The following is an 18,032-nucleotide window of genomic DNA, read 5'->3' on the forward strand; positions in this document are numbered from 1 at the left end:
TTGAGTGGTGAAAGGTCAAGGTCATCCTTCAAGATCAAATATAATGGGGGGACATAGTGTTTCACAAACACATCTTGATTTTAGGTATTTTGCTTGGTTCTTATTAATTATTTTTTCATGAAACATGAATTTTGTGTTATTGTTTTTACTTTATTGTTATGGAATCTTTGACTATTTGCAAGCTGTAATTAAGTGTGGATTGTAAATAATTGTTTTTCTACCTCAAATAAATTTATGCAAAATCAGTGCCTGATTTTAACTAGGAAGAATATTAATAAAAAATGACAATACCTGATTCAAACTTAGCAGGATTTTAACTTTTGCTTCTCTTTTCATTTAAATCCATTTAAAGAAAAGAAACAAAATACAAATACTCACCCCCCCCCCCCCCTTTGTTTATTCCACTTGTCTATTGGTCATATCGGCCTCCCCCCCTTTGTTTATTCCACTTGTCAATTGGTCATATCAGCCTAGTTCTGGAAAAACTAGCCATAATGCACGTGTGTAAAGTTTCGTTTTAGATAAGCCTGTGCAGTCTGCAATGGCTTATCAGGGACGACACTTTCTGTCTTTATGGTATATTTTTGTAAGGAAGTCTCTTTTTAGCAAAAATTGTATGCACATGCATTAAGTGCAGATTTTCCAGAACAAGGCTTCTTTAATTATGCTACAGGATGAAGCCACTCCACGCGCTGACATAGCTCCTGCCATAGGCCAAGCGCCGTCTGATCCGCCGCGTCTCTCCCCGACCTCCCTGGAACAGAAGTTCTACTCAGCGCTCAACGACCTTGAAACCATGGAGATGTCAATCAAGCAGCTCACCACAGTCGACCGAACCCGCGCGGTCGCCATGGCACAACAGGAGACTGTGTCACTGGCACAGATGTTGAAGGTAGGCTATTTATATATTATTATGTTTTAGTAAGTTTGTTGTAACAGTATTTCCAGCTTTTTTCCCTTTGTTTAATTAACAAGGTATTAACATGCCCTTTTTTAAACTTATTTGTCCATGCCCCTACTCCCTTCTGGGTGAACTACTAAATCTCTGTGAACTATAATATCAGGCCACTTTGACCCATGTTATTAGGCCACTAAACTTTGTTATCAGCCCACTCTGAACTATGTTATCAGACCTCTCTGACCCATCTTACCAGGTCACTCTGACCCATGATATTGCGCCACTCTGAACTATGTTATTAGTCCATTCTGACACATGTTATCAGGCCACTCTGAACTATGTTATCAGGCCACTCTGACCCATGTTATCAGGCCACTCTGACCCATGTTATCGGGCCACTCTTTACCATGTTATCAGGCCACTCTGACCCATGTTATCAGGCCACTCTGACCCATGTTATCAGGCCACTCTGACCTATGTTATTAGGCCATTCTGACCCATGTTATCAGGCCATTCTGACCCATGTTATCAGGCCACTCTGACTCATGTTATCTGGCCACTCTGACCCATGTTATCAGGCCACTCTGACCTATGTTATTAGGCCATTCTGACCCATGTTATCAGGCCATTCTGACCCATGTTATCAGGCCACTCTGACTCATGTTATCTGGCCACTCTTACCTATGTTATCAGGCCAAGCAGCAGGCACATGAGTTACAGATGAAGGAGATCCAGTTGAAGGCACAGGCTGAGGCCAATGAGTCCACCAAGCAACTCGAGGACTACAGGAAACGTGCCTCTGAGTCTGTCTTCACGGCTGCAGATGAGATTGCCAAGGTGAGGCCATTATGACCAGGGACGCCCATTATCAAAACACTTAAACTTAATGTATGTCCTCACATAATGAAGCCTCATGAGTAAGTAAAATTATGCATTTGTTTGGCATTGTTTGAAAAAATAAGAAGGCTTGTAAGGAATGGAATTTTGGAGAGTAATTATATGCTTTGAGTATGTATTCTTATTATTTGCTCAAAGTGATCTTTTAAAACCACTTGTTGGTCAACACAATAAATACATTTTGCACTTATTGGTTAGAACTTAACAAGGTGGTATGTAACTGCTCTTGCAGACTTGAAGCGAGAGATCCACATTTTATTGTTTATACAACTATTGGTTCAACAAACTCATAACTATGTAACTTCATTTGCAGGCCCGAGGCGAGGGCTCTTCATTGTCTGAGACCACAAAGAAGTTGATAGAGAGCCAGACAGAAGCAGTCAAGGCTCTCACAGATGCGGTCAAGGCTACGGTGCCTGGCGTGGAAGGGGCAAGAGCCAAGCCTCGTGTTGAGAAGTCACGAGAACACGAGGAGACTGAAAGCCAAGGTAGGAGTATTGCATGTTTCTTGTATGCTAATGTTCATCATGATATGTGTTGTTACTTTTTCTTAATAAATGAGGGTTCACCAAAATACCAGTTACCAAGAAGACCCTTTGTACCTCTTGCATGTGGAAAGTGTGACTAAATATTGAATTGAAAAGGTTGTTATGTGCCCTGACAGGTTTTCCTCTGCATGTTGAAATTGATAGTTAAATGTTCTGCTGTTGGTTTTTCACACACAATTTGGATCACGAACTTAAACTGTATCGTATTCCCGATGGACAGTTTTGGACCAACACTGCAGTGTTAATTAATAGCGAGGAAGTACATCATTATTTAATGGATGATATTGAACTCAGTTGATGTCTGCATTTTGCTATATATCATCAGAGCATAATATATGTTTGATAAAAACTGAAGCCATATGTTTGAACTTGAGTGTTCATAATAACAATAAACTCTTCCATGCTTACGATATACATGAGGCGTACAAATTTAAAATAAAGTTCCTCAGGCTTATATGTTTCACTAAATCCTCCATATTGACTCTGGATTCCTGTGTTTAGCCAACTACTCCATGGATGATTCACTGACCGAGGACGAGTCTTTCTTTGCCATCCTGCCATCACAGAGTCACAGAAAGAAGGGGAAGCAACACCACTCTGACAATGAATCCGTCACCTCTGAAGGTACAGCATGAGATCTTTGACATCAGATTGGAAAGGTTGGGTAACTGTGTGCATGGGAAGTGACTCTTGGCAAGGGGAATAACTCTGTTTTTAAGGGTAAAATAATAAGGAATTTTACTCTGTGTAATTAATGTAACTGTAAAAAAGGCTGAAAATCAATATATATAGGGGATGTAGATCTGCAAGAGGGATATAGGTCTGTGTGAGGGATGTAACTCAATATAAAGTCTGTATTAGCCTTGTTACTCTGTTTTAGTTATGTAACGCTGTAAAATGGGTGAAACTCTGTTTAACCCTTTACCACTTATATATGTATTTTTGTGCCCTTGTAATACCTTAGAAAGTTACATTTAATTAAATACTTTTCTTACTAATAGGTTTTAGAGGCTTCATTTCCAATCTGGTTTAATGTTGATTGCAAAAGCAATTTTCACTTTGATTCTGAGAGGGAAAGAGTGAAAGGATATTACTTGATTTAACAGGTGTAACTTTGTTTGAGGTTTCAATTCTTTTTTTAGGGTTGTCTGTGTTATTGAGTCGTGTTCTGAGAAAACTGGGCTTAATGCATGTGCGTAAAGTGTCGTCCCAGATTAGCCTGTGCAGTCCGCACAAGCTAATCAGGGACCACACTTTCCGCCTAAACGTGATTTTTGGTAAGGTAGGACTTCCTTGAAACTAAAAATACCATAAAATCGGAAAGTTTTGTCCCTGATTAGCCTCTTTGGACTGCACAGGCTAATCTGGGGCGACACTTTATGCACATGCATTATGCCCAGTTTTCTCAGAAGGCGGCTCTATTTATCTAACTATGTACAAGGGAAATAACTATGTAAGTGATTTAATTATGTATAAGGGGTGTTACTCAGTACAAGGGATGAAATGCTGTAAAGGGAGGTAACTCTGTAAAAGGGATATACACCTTGGTGAGGGATGTACCTTAATATTATTGTTTATACTCTGTATAAGGGATGTATTTCTTTATGAGGGATGTACCCTGTATAAAAATTAGGAAAGTTAATCTGTATAAGGGATGAACATTTGTATAAGGGGTGTAACTCATGCTTTTAAATGTAACACTTAAGTTGGATGTTATTCTGAATAAGGGGTGTAAGTCCAGATTAAAGGATGAAACTCAATTTGGTTGGTCATAACTCTGAGGAAGATTATCTTTGTCTCAGAAGTTGTAAAATATTCAACACAAGTGTGTAGATTTCAATTATATGCCCCCACTTATATGTTTGGGGGTGCATATACAACTCTATATCTTAACAAAACATTTTCATTATAGGTGTCCAACTAGTCATATCACTCCACTCAAGTGAACATTATCATTGTAGCGTTCTTAAGTGTACATTATCATAGTAGAGTTCTAAAATGTACATTATCATAGTAGCATTTTTAAATGTACATTATCATAGTAGTGTTCTAAAATGTACATTATCATAGTAGCATTTTTAACCAGGTTTTCCGAAGGAAAAAACTGGTTATTAGATTGGCGAATGCGGGCGGGCTGGCTGGCTGGCTGGCGGGCGGGCTGGCTGGCTGGCTGGCGGGCGGGCGAAACAAGCTTGTCCGGGCCATAACTATGTCGTTCATTGTCAGATTTTAAAATCATTTGGCACATTTGTTCACCATCATTGGACGGTGTGTCGCGCGAAATAATTACGTCGATATCTCCAAGGTCAAGGTCACACTTTGAGTTCAAAGGTCAAAAATGGCCATAAATGAGCTTGTCCGAGCCATAACTATGTCGTTCATTGTCAGATTTTAAAATCATTTGGCACATTTGTTCACCATCATTGGACGGTGTGTCGCGCAAAATAATTACGTCGATATCTCCAAGGTCAAGGTCACACTTTGAGTTCAAAGGTCAAAAATGGCCATAAATGTCCCTTGAGATATAACCTTCATATTTGGTATGCATGTGTATGTGGACAAGGCCTTTCCATAAGCACAACAATTTTGACCCCTGTGACCATGACCTTGAAGTAGGGGTCTGCGTTTAGGTTTCAAAATCTGCGTTTAGGTTTCGAAAAATGCTCTTAACTTCTATGTCCCTTGAGATATGACCTTCATATTTGGTATGCATGTGTATATGGACAACGCCTTTCCATACGCACACAAATTTTGACCGTCCGTCCGTCCGTGTGTCCGTCCGAAAACTTTAACGTTGCTCATAACTTTTGCAATATTGAAGATAGCAACTTGATATTTGCCATGCATGTGTATCTTATGAAGCTGCACATTTTTAGTGGTGAAAGGTCAAGGTCATCCTTCATGGTCAAAGGTCAAAAAAATTAAATTCATGTGCATATCTCCAATGTCAAGGTCGCCACGACTAAAAATAGATTTATTTTAAAACAAACTTACAAAGGGGGTTAATTTTCTTTGTTCATTTCAAAAGTTCAGTTTGAGTTGTCTCCCTTTATCAGATTTTTTTTCACAATGAAAACCTGGTTTTGTGACAATTTTGTCCCTTGTTAAATGTTCATTATCATAGTAGTGTTCTCAAGTGTACATTATCATAGTAGCGTTCTCAAGTGTACATTATCATAGTGGCGTTCTCAAGTTTACATTATCATTGTAGCATTCTCAAATGTACATTATCATTGTAGCATTCTTAAGTGTACATTATCATTGCTGCATGCTCAAGTGTACTTTTATCATTGTAGTGTAAACAAGTGTACTCTATCATTGTACCATTCTCAAGTGTACATTTAATCATTGTAGAGTTCTCAAGTGTACATTATCATTGAAGCTTTCTCAAGTGTACTTCATCAATGTAGTGTTCTCGAGTGTAAATCATCATTGTAGAGTTGTCAAATCAAGTGTACATTATCATTGTAGCGTCGTCAACTCGTATCCTAGACCACCATGACTTTCACTCACTGTTTGCGGGTGAGGAGGGTTTTGACAAGTTCACAGAGGAGATGGTACGACAGTTTATGAAGGAAGAGGAGCTTAGGGCACATCATCAGGTAGCAGAAGTATTATTTTAATGTTAGGACTTACATTCACTAAAAGTGTTTTGATAATGGTTCTTAATGATGTCCCCAGTCATAAGAGGAATATGGATCGACGGTGTTCAAAATAATGTTAATCTACTGCGTAAGAATTGCTTGATGCTCATTTAAGAAACAATAAATTCCTGTGTTTTGTATCTCAACTCTGCAAACCTCTATTTCCGTGCAGGCGTCATTGCTACGGTTACGTGAGAATGCATTGCTGGAGAAGACCAAGGCAGAACTCCAGTGGTTGGAGCAGCAGAAGCAGCACATACGGAACAAGGGTGCAGATGACGCCTACCCACAGATCAAGAAACGACAACGAGGGCTCAAGGTCAGGCTCATTGCATCATCTGTTCTTGTTTTCATGTTTAAATGAATGGCGTAATTTGTCGGTCCAGATTAGTCTGTTAACTCTTTCAGTGCGGGAACCGAATTTTGAAGGCTTTTGCAGTTTGGATCCAGATGAGACGCCACAGAACGTGGCGTCTCATCTGGATCCAAACTGTTTGCTATTCTGATAGTATTTTTTTTTTAATCGAAGAAATGCTAATTGTAGAAATTCAGCAGACGACATTTTAGCAGACTATACATTTCCCAGCATGCAAAGGGTTAAGTCCACACAGGCTAATTAGGGACAACACTTTCAGATTGTATGTTTTTATTGTTTAAATGAGGTCTTTTTTAAACAAAATTCGGTTTAAGCAGGAAGTGTCGTCCCTGATTGGCGATGGTGGACTTTAACAGGCTTATCAGTTCCGACACTTTTTGCATTAAGCCCTGTTTTCCCAGAATGTGGCTGATATGAAGGCAGAATGCAAAGCTTGTGTAGCAGATGTGGAAATATTACAAATATAAGCAAGTTTCACATTCCACTTTCTACAAATGTTCAGTCAATAGCATATGTGTCTACCATTCTATGTGTGCAACATGAAGGATTTGCTACAAAAAGTATGAAATCCTCCCTTGTTATTGTTAGTGAAATTTCCATTCATTCATCTGAAAGTACAAACCTTATGGGCTTTACCAATAAGCTCATGCGCTATTGTGTATAAATTAGTTCAACTGCTTAACATGTGATGTACAATTGCAATAATGGGACAATAATGCTGACTATATATATATTTCAAATATGAAAGGCATCAATCTTATTAAAGCCTTTGTTGGTATGCTGCTACACATATCATAAATCTTAAACATGCTGCATCAAATATGGCTCTAAACGATTTTGTGCTTACTGAATAATGGATAAATAGGCTATATTTTTGAAAACAAATCAATTAACTTTGTATGATTCCAAAAAAGTCTTACTTTGATAAAAAATAAAAAAATAAAAACAATTTCTGGATTGGTCATGAAATAATTTCTAAGACTATTCTGCCCCTACCTCTGATTTAATTGGGCTGTTGTCAATTACTGGCAGAATTATGTGAACTTAGTACTGGTAAACCAGCCGATCCAGGAAAAAGGTGAGTTGGTTAACTGATAGCCATATAATGACTGAATCACTGCTGAAAACTCCAAAAAACCACTTTGATTTCCTGTGACAGATGAAACTGCAAGAGCAGCAGGATGAAATACGACGTCTGCGCGAGGAAAACAAAGCAGCCGCGAAAGAAAGGCAGCGAAAACTGTACGAGGAGATCAGTAAACGACAGGCTGCAAGGTCAAAGGCTACCAAGGTCACTGAAGGTCAGGCAGGGGTTAAAGGTCGCTTAGCCAGGCCGGCAGACGTTCACACGGAGGCAGAATTCAGTTCAGTGAGTATAGAGGTTTAGTTGCAGACTTGATGTATGTTCAATGTTCCAGCTGGGCCGAAATTATAGGGCGCTGTATTCTGCCGCCCTAAGGTCCCACCCTGCACAATTGGACCCCTGCAATGCCCTTTTTATTTCCGGATCGAATGATCGGGGGTATATTGTTTTTGGCCTGTCTGTCTGTCTGTCTGTCTGTCTGTCTGTCTGTCTGTCTGTCTGTCTGTCTGTCTGTCTGTCTGTCTGTCTGTCTGTCTGTCTGTCTGTCTGTCTGTCTGTCTGTCTGTCTGTCTGTCTGTCTGTCTGTCTGTCTGTCTGCATGTCTGTCTGTCTGTCTGTCATCAAAACTTTAACCTAAAACTTTAACCTTGGTTAAAGTTTTGCGATAACTTTTGCAGTATTGAAGATAGCAACTTGATACTTGGCATGCACGTGTATCTCATGGAGCTGCACATTTTGAGTGGTGAAAGGTCAAGGTCATCCTTCAAGGTCAAAGGTTCAATATATGGCTTCAAAGCGGCGCAATAGGGGGCATTGTGTTTCTGACAAACACATCTCTTGTTTTTATCTGCTCGCATTTTAAAACAGCAAATTTTATTTGAAAATTCAATAAATTGTTTAATAAAATTATTAGTTACAGAAACAAGGTTTTAAATAAAATACTTGTAATATGAAATATATATATATAACAACTGCTATATTGAAAATATGCTGCAGGGATAACACACGTATGACTGGGCACCTTTAAGTGCTCTTTTGACAAAAGAGCATTCTGACCTTTGAAATTCTGGGTGAAGCACTGTTGTTTAAAGGTGGCATTTATATTGTTACAATTTCTTTGGCATTTTATAGGTCTTATTGTTACTCTCCTATCACACTGCAGTTGTTCCATATTAAGCAATTGCTGTAGTCTATTGTGTTATCTTTGTCTGCAAAAAGTGTTTTGTTGAATTCTTGGGATAAAATAAAGTTCATAAGAATCTCAGGCTTAAACACAATTTTAAGTAAGTAGCAAGAAGTACAAAAGGTTTTCTTTATTCTTCCAATTTATTATTGCGCCTAAAGGTGAGAAATAACCATGACAACAGACAACCAGACAACCTCATGTTTTTCAGTATGACGAGGGTTCTGACGCTGATAAGCAACGGAAGAAGAGCTCCAAGTCGGACTCTGAGATGAACACAGAGCCAAAGTCCACAGCACGGACTCCCAGACATGAGTCTGTGCTCCTTGAGAGATTCCAGAAGAATTACCTGGACGAAAGGTTTGTGCAATCTGAGAAAACGGGGCTTAATACATGTGCGTAACGTGTCATCCTAGATTAGCCTGTGCATTCTGAACAGTCTAATGCAAAGTGAAAAGTGTGGTTAGTTTAAACCTATTTACATGAGCTCAATTGCATTGAAAGCCTAAGGCTTATTGAAACACTCATGAGTCTTTTCCCTGGGTAAAACCAGTACAAAGTGTGATTAATGACTGTCCTGATATGACTGAAACACTGTTAAATAATTTCTTTTTAATGTAATAACATGCCTATCAAGTCCTGTTTTCAGTTTCTCATCTGCTGTCCATAACAAGCAGCCCAATTGGATGTTTGCTTTTCTATTGTCCATTCTTACACTTAAGCAAGAGACTTAATTAAGTCGAGGTAGCAATTGGCCTTTGGGCTGTTTGGCAACAGAGGCTTTGGACTGGAAATTGAAATGTTTCTGTGCCTCTGAACAATTTACGCTGAACATAACATCCACATCAACTGAAATACTTTACGTTCACATAAAGATCGCCATGGGGCAGCTGTTTGATTATTCTTGTGTTTGCTGTCTCCCAAGAGGGTTTCATCAGGTACACATATTACATTTATTAGATAGCAAGTATATACAAATTATTTGCAGGAACCTGACCCAGCGTCAGAGCCGTCTGATGGACCGCAGGAAGAACGCAGAGGAGCTCCTCAAGTGGAAGAAGATACTGGACGCAGAGGAGGCGAGAGTCTACAAGCTGGAGAAAAAGGCACTGAAAGGTAAGCAGATAAAGATATAGCCTCAAAGACAGAGATATAGCCCCAAAGACAAAGATATATCCCCAAAGACAGAGATATAGCCCCAAAGGCAGAGCATCAAATCCAAAGACAAAGATATAGCCCTAATGACAGAGATATAGCCCCAAAGACTGAAATATAGCCCCAATGACAGATCCAGTGCCCCAAAGGGAGGGAACATGTAGGAGTCACTCTGTCGGTCAGTCTGTCCACATAAGTTTGTTGATTGAACTTCTTCCCGATTTCTTAAGCCATTAAATTAAGATCTCATCTTGAAGTGAAGATGTGCAGGACACATTTCTTATCCCTATTGATTCTCACATTCCTGACCTATTTGCCCTTGAAAATATCTAGAAAGTTGATGCAGAGGCATTAGTCATATTTGTAACAAAGCTCTGGTTGAAGATTGTTGTTAGATAATACTTGAAATTTCTTTGTATGATGGCCACTAACTCTAAATAACAGGGACATAAGGGAAATTCAGTGACTTTGTAAGTTAAAAGAGACTTCAGTTTGTTGATCACAACTAATTTTGAGGAACTGGCTCCCCATTTTACCCACCCTATGTTTTTTCTTCTTTCAGTGTGGGACACAAAGGACAAGGATGCCAGCAGCAAGAAGGATCCCAGTCTCAGAGATCCCAGTTTGAGGGATTCAAGTGTCAGAGATCCCAGTTTTAGGGATCCAAGTCTCAGAGATCCCAGTCTAAAAGATCCCAGTCTGAGCACAGCCATCACAAGCAGACACGAGACTGATAAGCCCTCCAGCAGGAAAGACACTGCAACCACAAAGGGTGAGTTTCCATTGGTGTAAAAGTCTGTTTTCTATAATCAGTACTTTGTTGAAGATCTAGAGAACGCTCACAGAGTGGGGAATGAACCCGTGCTAGGGGGACACCTTATCCATTATGTTACAGCAAACTTAATCATTGTAAACGTGCCAAAAAACTAAGATACAAAAATAATTGAGCCACACTCTGGGAAAATGGGGCTTAATGCATGTGAGTAAAGTGTTGTCCTAGATTAGACTGAACAGTCTGCACAGGCTAATCAGGGACGACACTTTTTTGCTTATATGGAATTAAACGGGAGTTTACTAAGCAAAAATCAAGTTTAGGCAGAAAGTGTCGTCCCTGATTAGCCTTTGTGGACTGCACAAGCTAATCTAGGATGACACTTAACACATACTCATAAAACCCCTGTTTTCCCAGATTGAAGCTGGTTGATGTTTGGTTCATGTATTAAGCCCTAGTTTCCCAGAGCCTGGCTTAATATTTTCGTTTAATTTCTCTCCAGAATCAACAATCAAGACAGTGAGTGCCGTCAGTGTCTCACACGACCATGACACGACAGCGGTCTCCGAGAACATCACAACGGCCCGTGATGAGTCACTCTACACGAGTATTAAGGAGGACCTTCCGACTGCGAGTGTGGAGGTGTCAAGTCGTGACAAGCACTCGACCCTGATGAACGACTCGAGTAACCGGAAGAACCACAACCGCAGCGGTAGTGAGAGCAGCGTGATGGAGGAGATACAGTCACAAAGCAGTGTGGAGGACTCTAAAAGGTGGGCAACACGAAATAATAAATGAACCGCACAATGGGAAAAAGGGGCTTAATGCATGTGCGTAAAGATCAGCCTGTGCAGTCCATACAGGCTAAAAAGGACAACACTTTCCCTGTAAACTGGATTTTTGTTTAAAAAGTACTTCCTTTAAACAAAAATACCATAAAAGTGGAAAGTTTTGTGCCTGATAAGCCTGTGCAAATGACACAGGCTAATCTGGGAGGACACTTTACGTACATGCATCAAGCCCAGTTTTTCTGAAAGAAAACTATCAAATCCTTATTGTCTGGTGCTGATTAATTTTCGTTGATTTGTTTGGTTGACTGATCTATAAATTTAACAAACACATCAGAAAATTGTATTTTTTCTTTCTTTTTTTTAAATAAAAAATTAACAAAATGTACTTGTCCACAAAAAAGTCTCTTTTAACCACAACATTTCAAGCCGACAATTATAAATGATTTTTCAGTAATAAATGACAACTACATGTGGCCAATTTTCGTGTATATTCAGCCACTTCAGAGCTAAATTGACCTTTTATCCTGACTTAATATAATTTCACCACAAATGAGGTATTTAATTTAAAATGGTTTGCCTTTCTAACAAAAAGGCATGACAATGTACAAATAGGATGTTTGTATGAGTAATTGACCAATTCTAATGACTTCAATTGAATATTTACCAAATTACGCACAAAATGTCTCTGCATTCAGAATGAACGACTCCAGTGATGACACTATGACACACAGCTACAACAACGAGACGTTTGAAGACACAACCACCCAAACACGCACCACTCCGCGCAGCAACGGCAAAAAAGGTAGATAGGAGTTAATATGTTAGCCTGGCTCTGGGAAAATTTGGCACGTGCATACAGTGTTGTCCTAGTGTCGCACAGGCTTATCATGGCCGGCACTCTCCATTTTTATTAAATTTTTCAGTTAAATTAAGTCTCTTCTAAGCTGAAATCCAGTTAAGGCAAAACGTATTGTCCCTGATTAGCCTGTGCGTACTGCACATGCTAATTTGGGATGACACTTTATCCATGTGCGATAAACCCTGTTTTACCACAGCAAGACTAATTCCTATTTTGCTATTGAAATATAGTCTTTTAGGGGGACTTGCTGTGGTCAATGATTAAATGCTTTGCTATTTGTTTTGTGACATGACCCTTTGTATGGCATTATATGGCCAGTTTGTTGCCTTGGCAATGTAACTTTTTAAACATGACGAAAGAGCTGCTTGTATTCTTGAATGCAAGAAAAAATTATTTTATTTTTTAGCTCGACTATTATATATAAAATATATATAGTGGAGCTATCCTACTCACCCCGGCGTCTGCGTTAGCATGCAAATGTTAAAGTTTTTGTATTACCCCAATTATTTTCATTGTCCCTTAACATATTGCTTTTATATTTTGTATACTTGTTTACCAACATCACCCCAACCTATAAACAAGAGCAGACAACTCTATCAAGCATTTTGTCATAATTATTGCCCCTTTTATACTTAGAATATGCATATTTTTGATAAATCTATGTTAAAGTTTGCGTACTAACCCAAATATTTCCTATATCCTTTGACATATTGCTTTTATATTTTGCATACTTGTTTACCAACATGACCCCAACCTATAAACAAGAGTCGACCACTGTACCAGCATTTTTACATAATTATGGCCCCTTTTACACTTAGATAATTGAATATTGTGCTTACATTGCCATAACTTCTTTATTTATGATCACATTTTATTAATACTTTGACAAAACAACACTTACCTGAATACCACAATGGATTCCACCCAAACAATACCCCATGCCCCTACCCAAAATCCCTTCCCCCCCCTCCTCCCCTGCCCCAATTTTTTTTTTAAACATCATCTAATAAATTACCCCACCCCACATTATACCCCCTCTCACCCCCCTACCCCCCCTCCAAGATTTTTTTTTGAAACATCATCTAATAAATTACCACACCCCACATTATACCCCCCTCTCATCCCCCCCCCCCTACCCCCCCCCCAAAAAAAATATTTTTGTTTTTGTTTTTCTCCTTTTTTATTTTTGAAAGATCGTCTAATAAATGACCACACCCCACATTATAACCCCTCTCACCCCACCCCCCACCCCCCCCAAAAAAAGATCGTCTAATAAATTCTTGAATATGAACAATTTCCCCATGATGGCTTACGTTATAATGTCAAGCACTCGAATAGTCGAGTGCGCTGTCCTCTGACAGCTCTTGTTTATATTAAATGTTGACGAATAGATTTCAGCCAATCATCACATGAATATCTTACAATAATATCTGAGCTAGTTCAATGATCAGCTCAATGTTTTTTTGACTTGTTTGATATCACCTTCAAATTATCTTAATATATCTTCACACAAAATTATTTACTATTAATATATAAATTAATATAAATGTTTTACAAACAGATTTCATTCAAATGATATGTATTCATTAAAAAGTATGGCCTCATTACAGTAAACAGGGTTATGTGTATGTGTTGTTAGATTTTTTCCCTGAATAATTCAGAAAAATTTCATACTGTAGTTGTAGTTTTACATTTGAACCTCAGTGAAAATGTGGCTTAATGCTTATTTGTAAAATGTTGTCCCAGATAAGCCTGTGCTCACTGCACAGGCTAATCTGGGACGACACTATATGCACATATATTAAGTCCAGTTTTGCCAGACCCAATCTCATACTTATTATCCCTCAGCAGCAGGTGCCCCCAAGTCCCCGCTGGACAACCTCAAGAAGCAGATGCCGGGGCTGTCGTCTCCGAGATCTCCCAAGAGCCTCTTCTCTCACCGCAGTCAGACCAAGACCTCCGAGAGCGAGTCAGAAGACTCCTTCTCTGATACTAGTAAGTACCGTAGTTAATCATGTTTTATGGGAATTTTTATTCATTTACACACAAGTAAAATGGCCGATAATTTGACATCTGATTTGCTAGATTTCTTTATTAAAAAACTTGTTTCTTTGACTTTTCCAGTAAAACATGGTCAAGTAAAGTCTGCTTTCGCAGAGAGCCTGGGTTCAAAGTCATAAAGATCTTTATTTTGAACTTCATGATATTCTTCAAAGTAATGGAATTCCTGCAGTCCTGGATTTTTCATGTGACGGAGTTTTACTCTTACATGTTTGAGATCAGTAAATCAGTGTGTTTTTTGAGGTTCAATTTTGGGGCTGGTATTCAGCCCTATTCCTTAAATTAAAAAGTTTATGCTGTCCCAAATGGCTGCCTTAAATTCGCAATGAAGGTTAAAAAAAAGAGTTTATTATTGCAACATTTATTTCATTTCGTGTTAATATACCAATATATCAATTTGGGGTATCTACCAATAATTCTGTAAAAAATAAAGAAATTTATAGCCTTTAAAGTAAACATAAATATCACATGAAATGAGTTTTAATTTTCAAATAAAATTGATGTTCAAAGTCAATAAATGTTTGGTGAACATGGGACATGAAAAACAAGCTTTGTACAGTGGTTGCAATTTTACCATTTAAAGTTACATTTAGTTGAGCCCCTTTCTTGGAAAATGGGTCTTGATGCATGTGCGTAGTGTGGTTCCAGATTAGCTTGTACAGTACGCACAGGCTAATAAGGGACACTTAATGCTTTGATTGTATTTTTAGCTCACCTGAGCACAACGTGCTCATGGTGAGCTTTTGTGATTGCATTTTGTCCGCCGTCCGGCGTGCGTTGTTTGGCGTCAACATTTGCCTTGTTAACACTTTAGAGGCCACATTTATTGTCTTCATGAAACTTGCTCAGAAAATTGGTCTCAATGATATCTTGGATGAGTTCGGAAATGGTTTGCTTGAAAACCATGGCTGCCAAGGGGCGGGGCATTTTTCCTTATATGGCTATATATGGCTATAGTAAAATCTTGTGAACACTCTAGAGGCCACATTTATTGTCCGATAATCATGAAACTTGGTCAAAATATTCATTCCAATAATATCTTGGCCGAGTTCGAAAATGATGTCGATTGGTTGAAAAACATGGCGCCAGGGGGCGTGGCATTTTTCCTTATATGGCTATTGTAAAACCTGGTGAATACTCTAGAGGCCACATTTATTGTCCGATCTTCATGAAACATGGTCAGAAGTCTGATCCCAATAATATCTTGGACAAGTTCGAAAATGATGCCGGTTGGTTGAAAAACATGGCCGCCAGGGCGCGGGGCATTTTTCCTAATATGGCTATAGTAAAACCTTGTTAACACTCTAGAGGCCACATTTATTTTCTGATCTTCATGAAACTTGGTCAGAAGATTTGTACCAATGATATCTTGGACGAATTCGAAAATTGTTCTGGTTGGTGGAAAAACATGGCCGCCAAAGGGGCATGGCACATTTCCTTATATAGCTATAGTAAAACCATGTAAACACTCTAGAAGCCATACTTAATGTCCGATCATCATGAAACATTGTCAGAAGATTTGTCCCAATGATATCTTGGACAAGTTCATAATGGTTCCAGTTGCTTACATGGCCATGTAATACATTGCCACCAGGGAGCGGGGCATTTTTCCTTATATGGCTTCATGAATCTTCATGAAACTTTGTCAGAATATTTGTTTAAATAATATCTTGGATGTGTATGAAAATGGTTCTGGTCTGTTGAAAAACGTGACTGCCAGGGTGTTCACTAGTCATTAAAGTTGGTAAGAACATTTTGTTCTAATGACATCTTGGGCTGCACAGAACAGGTTAGTTCCTTTCCTCTCAGGTGAGCGACTTTGGGCCTTTCAGGCCCTCTTGTTCATTTAAAGAAAGTCTCTTTTTAGCAAAAATCCAGTTTAGGTGTAAAATGTCGCCCTTGATAAGCCTGTGCTGACTGCGTAGGCTTATCTTGGATGACACTATGCACATGCATTCAACCTCATTTCCCAAAATCAAGGCTTATTTCTAATACAAACCATTCATTGCAGAGTCTGTATCAGAATTGAGTGACTTTGAGGGTCGTATTAGAGCACTCAACGAGGAGCTTCGGAAACGAAAGACCGAGGCAGAAAAGTTGAAACGAGAACGCAAACGTAAGAAGAAGGAACATATGAAGAACAAAGAGGAGACCCTGAAGAAACAGATCGAGGTATAGGCACTCAACTCAATGTTTATTGACATTCATGTTGACATGTTTGTAATTATATTTCTTAAATTTATTACAATCTGGAGGTAGAATGTCTGTCTTCACCAGATCTTGGGAATTTTTGGAACTGGGTCATGTGTGTCAAAAACCTAATGCACAAGGTCAAATCAAAGAATTACCTTATTGCCACGTTGCTACTCCGAAAGCCATATTTATGACTGTCTTGATGAAACTTGCTTATAATGTTACAATTAAGAAAAAACTTATCAGCCTTGTTCTGGCAAAAAGTGTTGTCCTTCTTGAGCATGTGCCGTCTTCAACAGGCTAATCTGGGACAAGTCTTCAACAGGCTAATCTGGGACAAGTCTTCAACAGGCTAATCTGGGACAAAACTTAACAACATGCATTAAGCCCAGTTTTCTCAGAACAAGGCCTATATTATAATCAAGAATGAAAACAACTACTGCAATATTTCACAATCCTCCTTACTGCAGGCATACGACAGCCAGATCAAGACCCTGCGTTCAGAGCTGCGTAAGGAGATCAACCAGGAGCCAAGTTCGGTCCACACAGTGCGGCCCCAGATCAAGAAACCCCAGGTGGTCAGCCCCTCGACCAAGGGGCCCAAGACAACCCCAACCAAGCCTGCACAGACTGGGCTCGATGGCAGTGAGCCGGAGTCTGCACAAGTCTCGCCTGTTAGCGTTGAAGGTATGTGTCAGTTTTCTACTTGTGTGCAAGCATCGAAAGTGCACCCATTCATTAAAAACAATGTATTTGTTGGGAAATATCAATTCAATGAATTTGCTTGTTAGACAAAAGTTACAATTAAAGCCTATACACTAGTACAGGAAGTCTCTCGTCTCTCTGATTTGAACTCACAAACATAGCAGTATGGATATGTGAAGTAGAAGGAACCGTTTTGTGACAGTTTTGTGTGATAATTGGACAGTAATTTTCTTGGATACATTTTTAACAACTAAAATTTGTTAACTTAAGTTTGCAGGCCATATTGAATAAAAACTATTTTTCCTACTTACCTGTTGTTATTAACATTAAATATAATGCAATGTTATGTACTATTTAAACTCGTAGATCTAGCATTTCATGAAACATTTACACTTGTTTCGCAGGTTGAGAAAGACATGCAGTAAACAAAGGACATACGCAGTGTTGATGTTTATTTTACAAGTAAAGTATTTATAACATGTCTTTATGTTTTCTTCTAGATTCAAAGTCGACACCTCCCAAAACACCAACAACATCCACAAGCAAGGTCTCAAAATCACTGGATCGTATCTCGGAGGGCAGTGAATCAGCCACCTCACGGTCGGAAAGGACTGAATCCTCATTCAGAGAAAAGATGCAAAGCATAAAGGTACAACTTAAAAGTACTATATGGCCATAAGAACTGTTTTATCATATGAACAGTATTCTTGGAAAATGGGTTTTAATGCATTTGCATTAAGTGTCATCCCAGTTAAGGCTAAAAGTGTTGTCTCTGATAAATTTTGGGACAAACCTTAAAGCACATGCATTAAGTCCTGTTTTTCCAAAACACAAATCGAATTTAAGCTTTAATCTTATCTTGTAAC

General features: G+C 38.9%; 1 protein-coding gene across 1 annotated transcript in view; it reads left to right on the forward strand.

Moving 5' to 3' along the window:
- The window catches only part of LOC127839645 (centrosome-associated protein 350-like), a 121,544-nt gene that overhangs the window by 95,334 nt on the left and 8,178 nt on the right, over window positions 1-18,032 (forward strand). The window contains exons 24-39 of the mRNA XM_052368030.1: window positions 674-892; window positions 1,592-1,735; window positions 2,109-2,283; window positions 2,845-2,967; window positions 5,815-5,945; window positions 6,160-6,306; window positions 7,523-7,732; window positions 8,842-8,990; window positions 9,619-9,746; window positions 10,348-10,557; window positions 11,060-11,330; window positions 12,044-12,150; window positions 14,056-14,202; window positions 16,280-16,440; window positions 16,932-17,148; window positions 17,667-17,815. Of these exons, the coding sequence (XP_052223990.1) occupies window positions 674-892; window positions 1,592-1,735; window positions 2,109-2,283; window positions 2,845-2,967; window positions 5,815-5,945; window positions 6,160-6,306; window positions 7,523-7,732; window positions 8,842-8,990; window positions 9,619-9,746; window positions 10,348-10,557; window positions 11,060-11,330; window positions 12,044-12,150; window positions 14,056-14,202; window positions 16,280-16,440; window positions 16,932-17,148; window positions 17,667-17,815 (2,688 nt within the window). The remainder of the gene's footprint in view (window positions 1-673; window positions 893-1,591; window positions 1,736-2,108; window positions 2,284-2,844; window positions 2,968-5,814; window positions 5,946-6,159; window positions 6,307-7,522; window positions 7,733-8,841; window positions 8,991-9,618; window positions 9,747-10,347; window positions 10,558-11,059; window positions 11,331-12,043; window positions 12,151-14,055; window positions 14,203-16,279; window positions 16,441-16,931; window positions 17,149-17,666; window positions 17,816-18,032) is intronic.

Source organism: Dreissena polymorpha, chromosome 7 (assembly GCF_020536995.1).
Source record: "Dreissena polymorpha isolate Duluth1 chromosome 7, UMN_Dpol_1.0, whole genome shotgun sequence".
NCBI classification, from domain to species: domain Eukaryota; kingdom Metazoa; phylum Mollusca; class Bivalvia; order Myida; family Dreissenidae; genus Dreissena; species Dreissena polymorpha.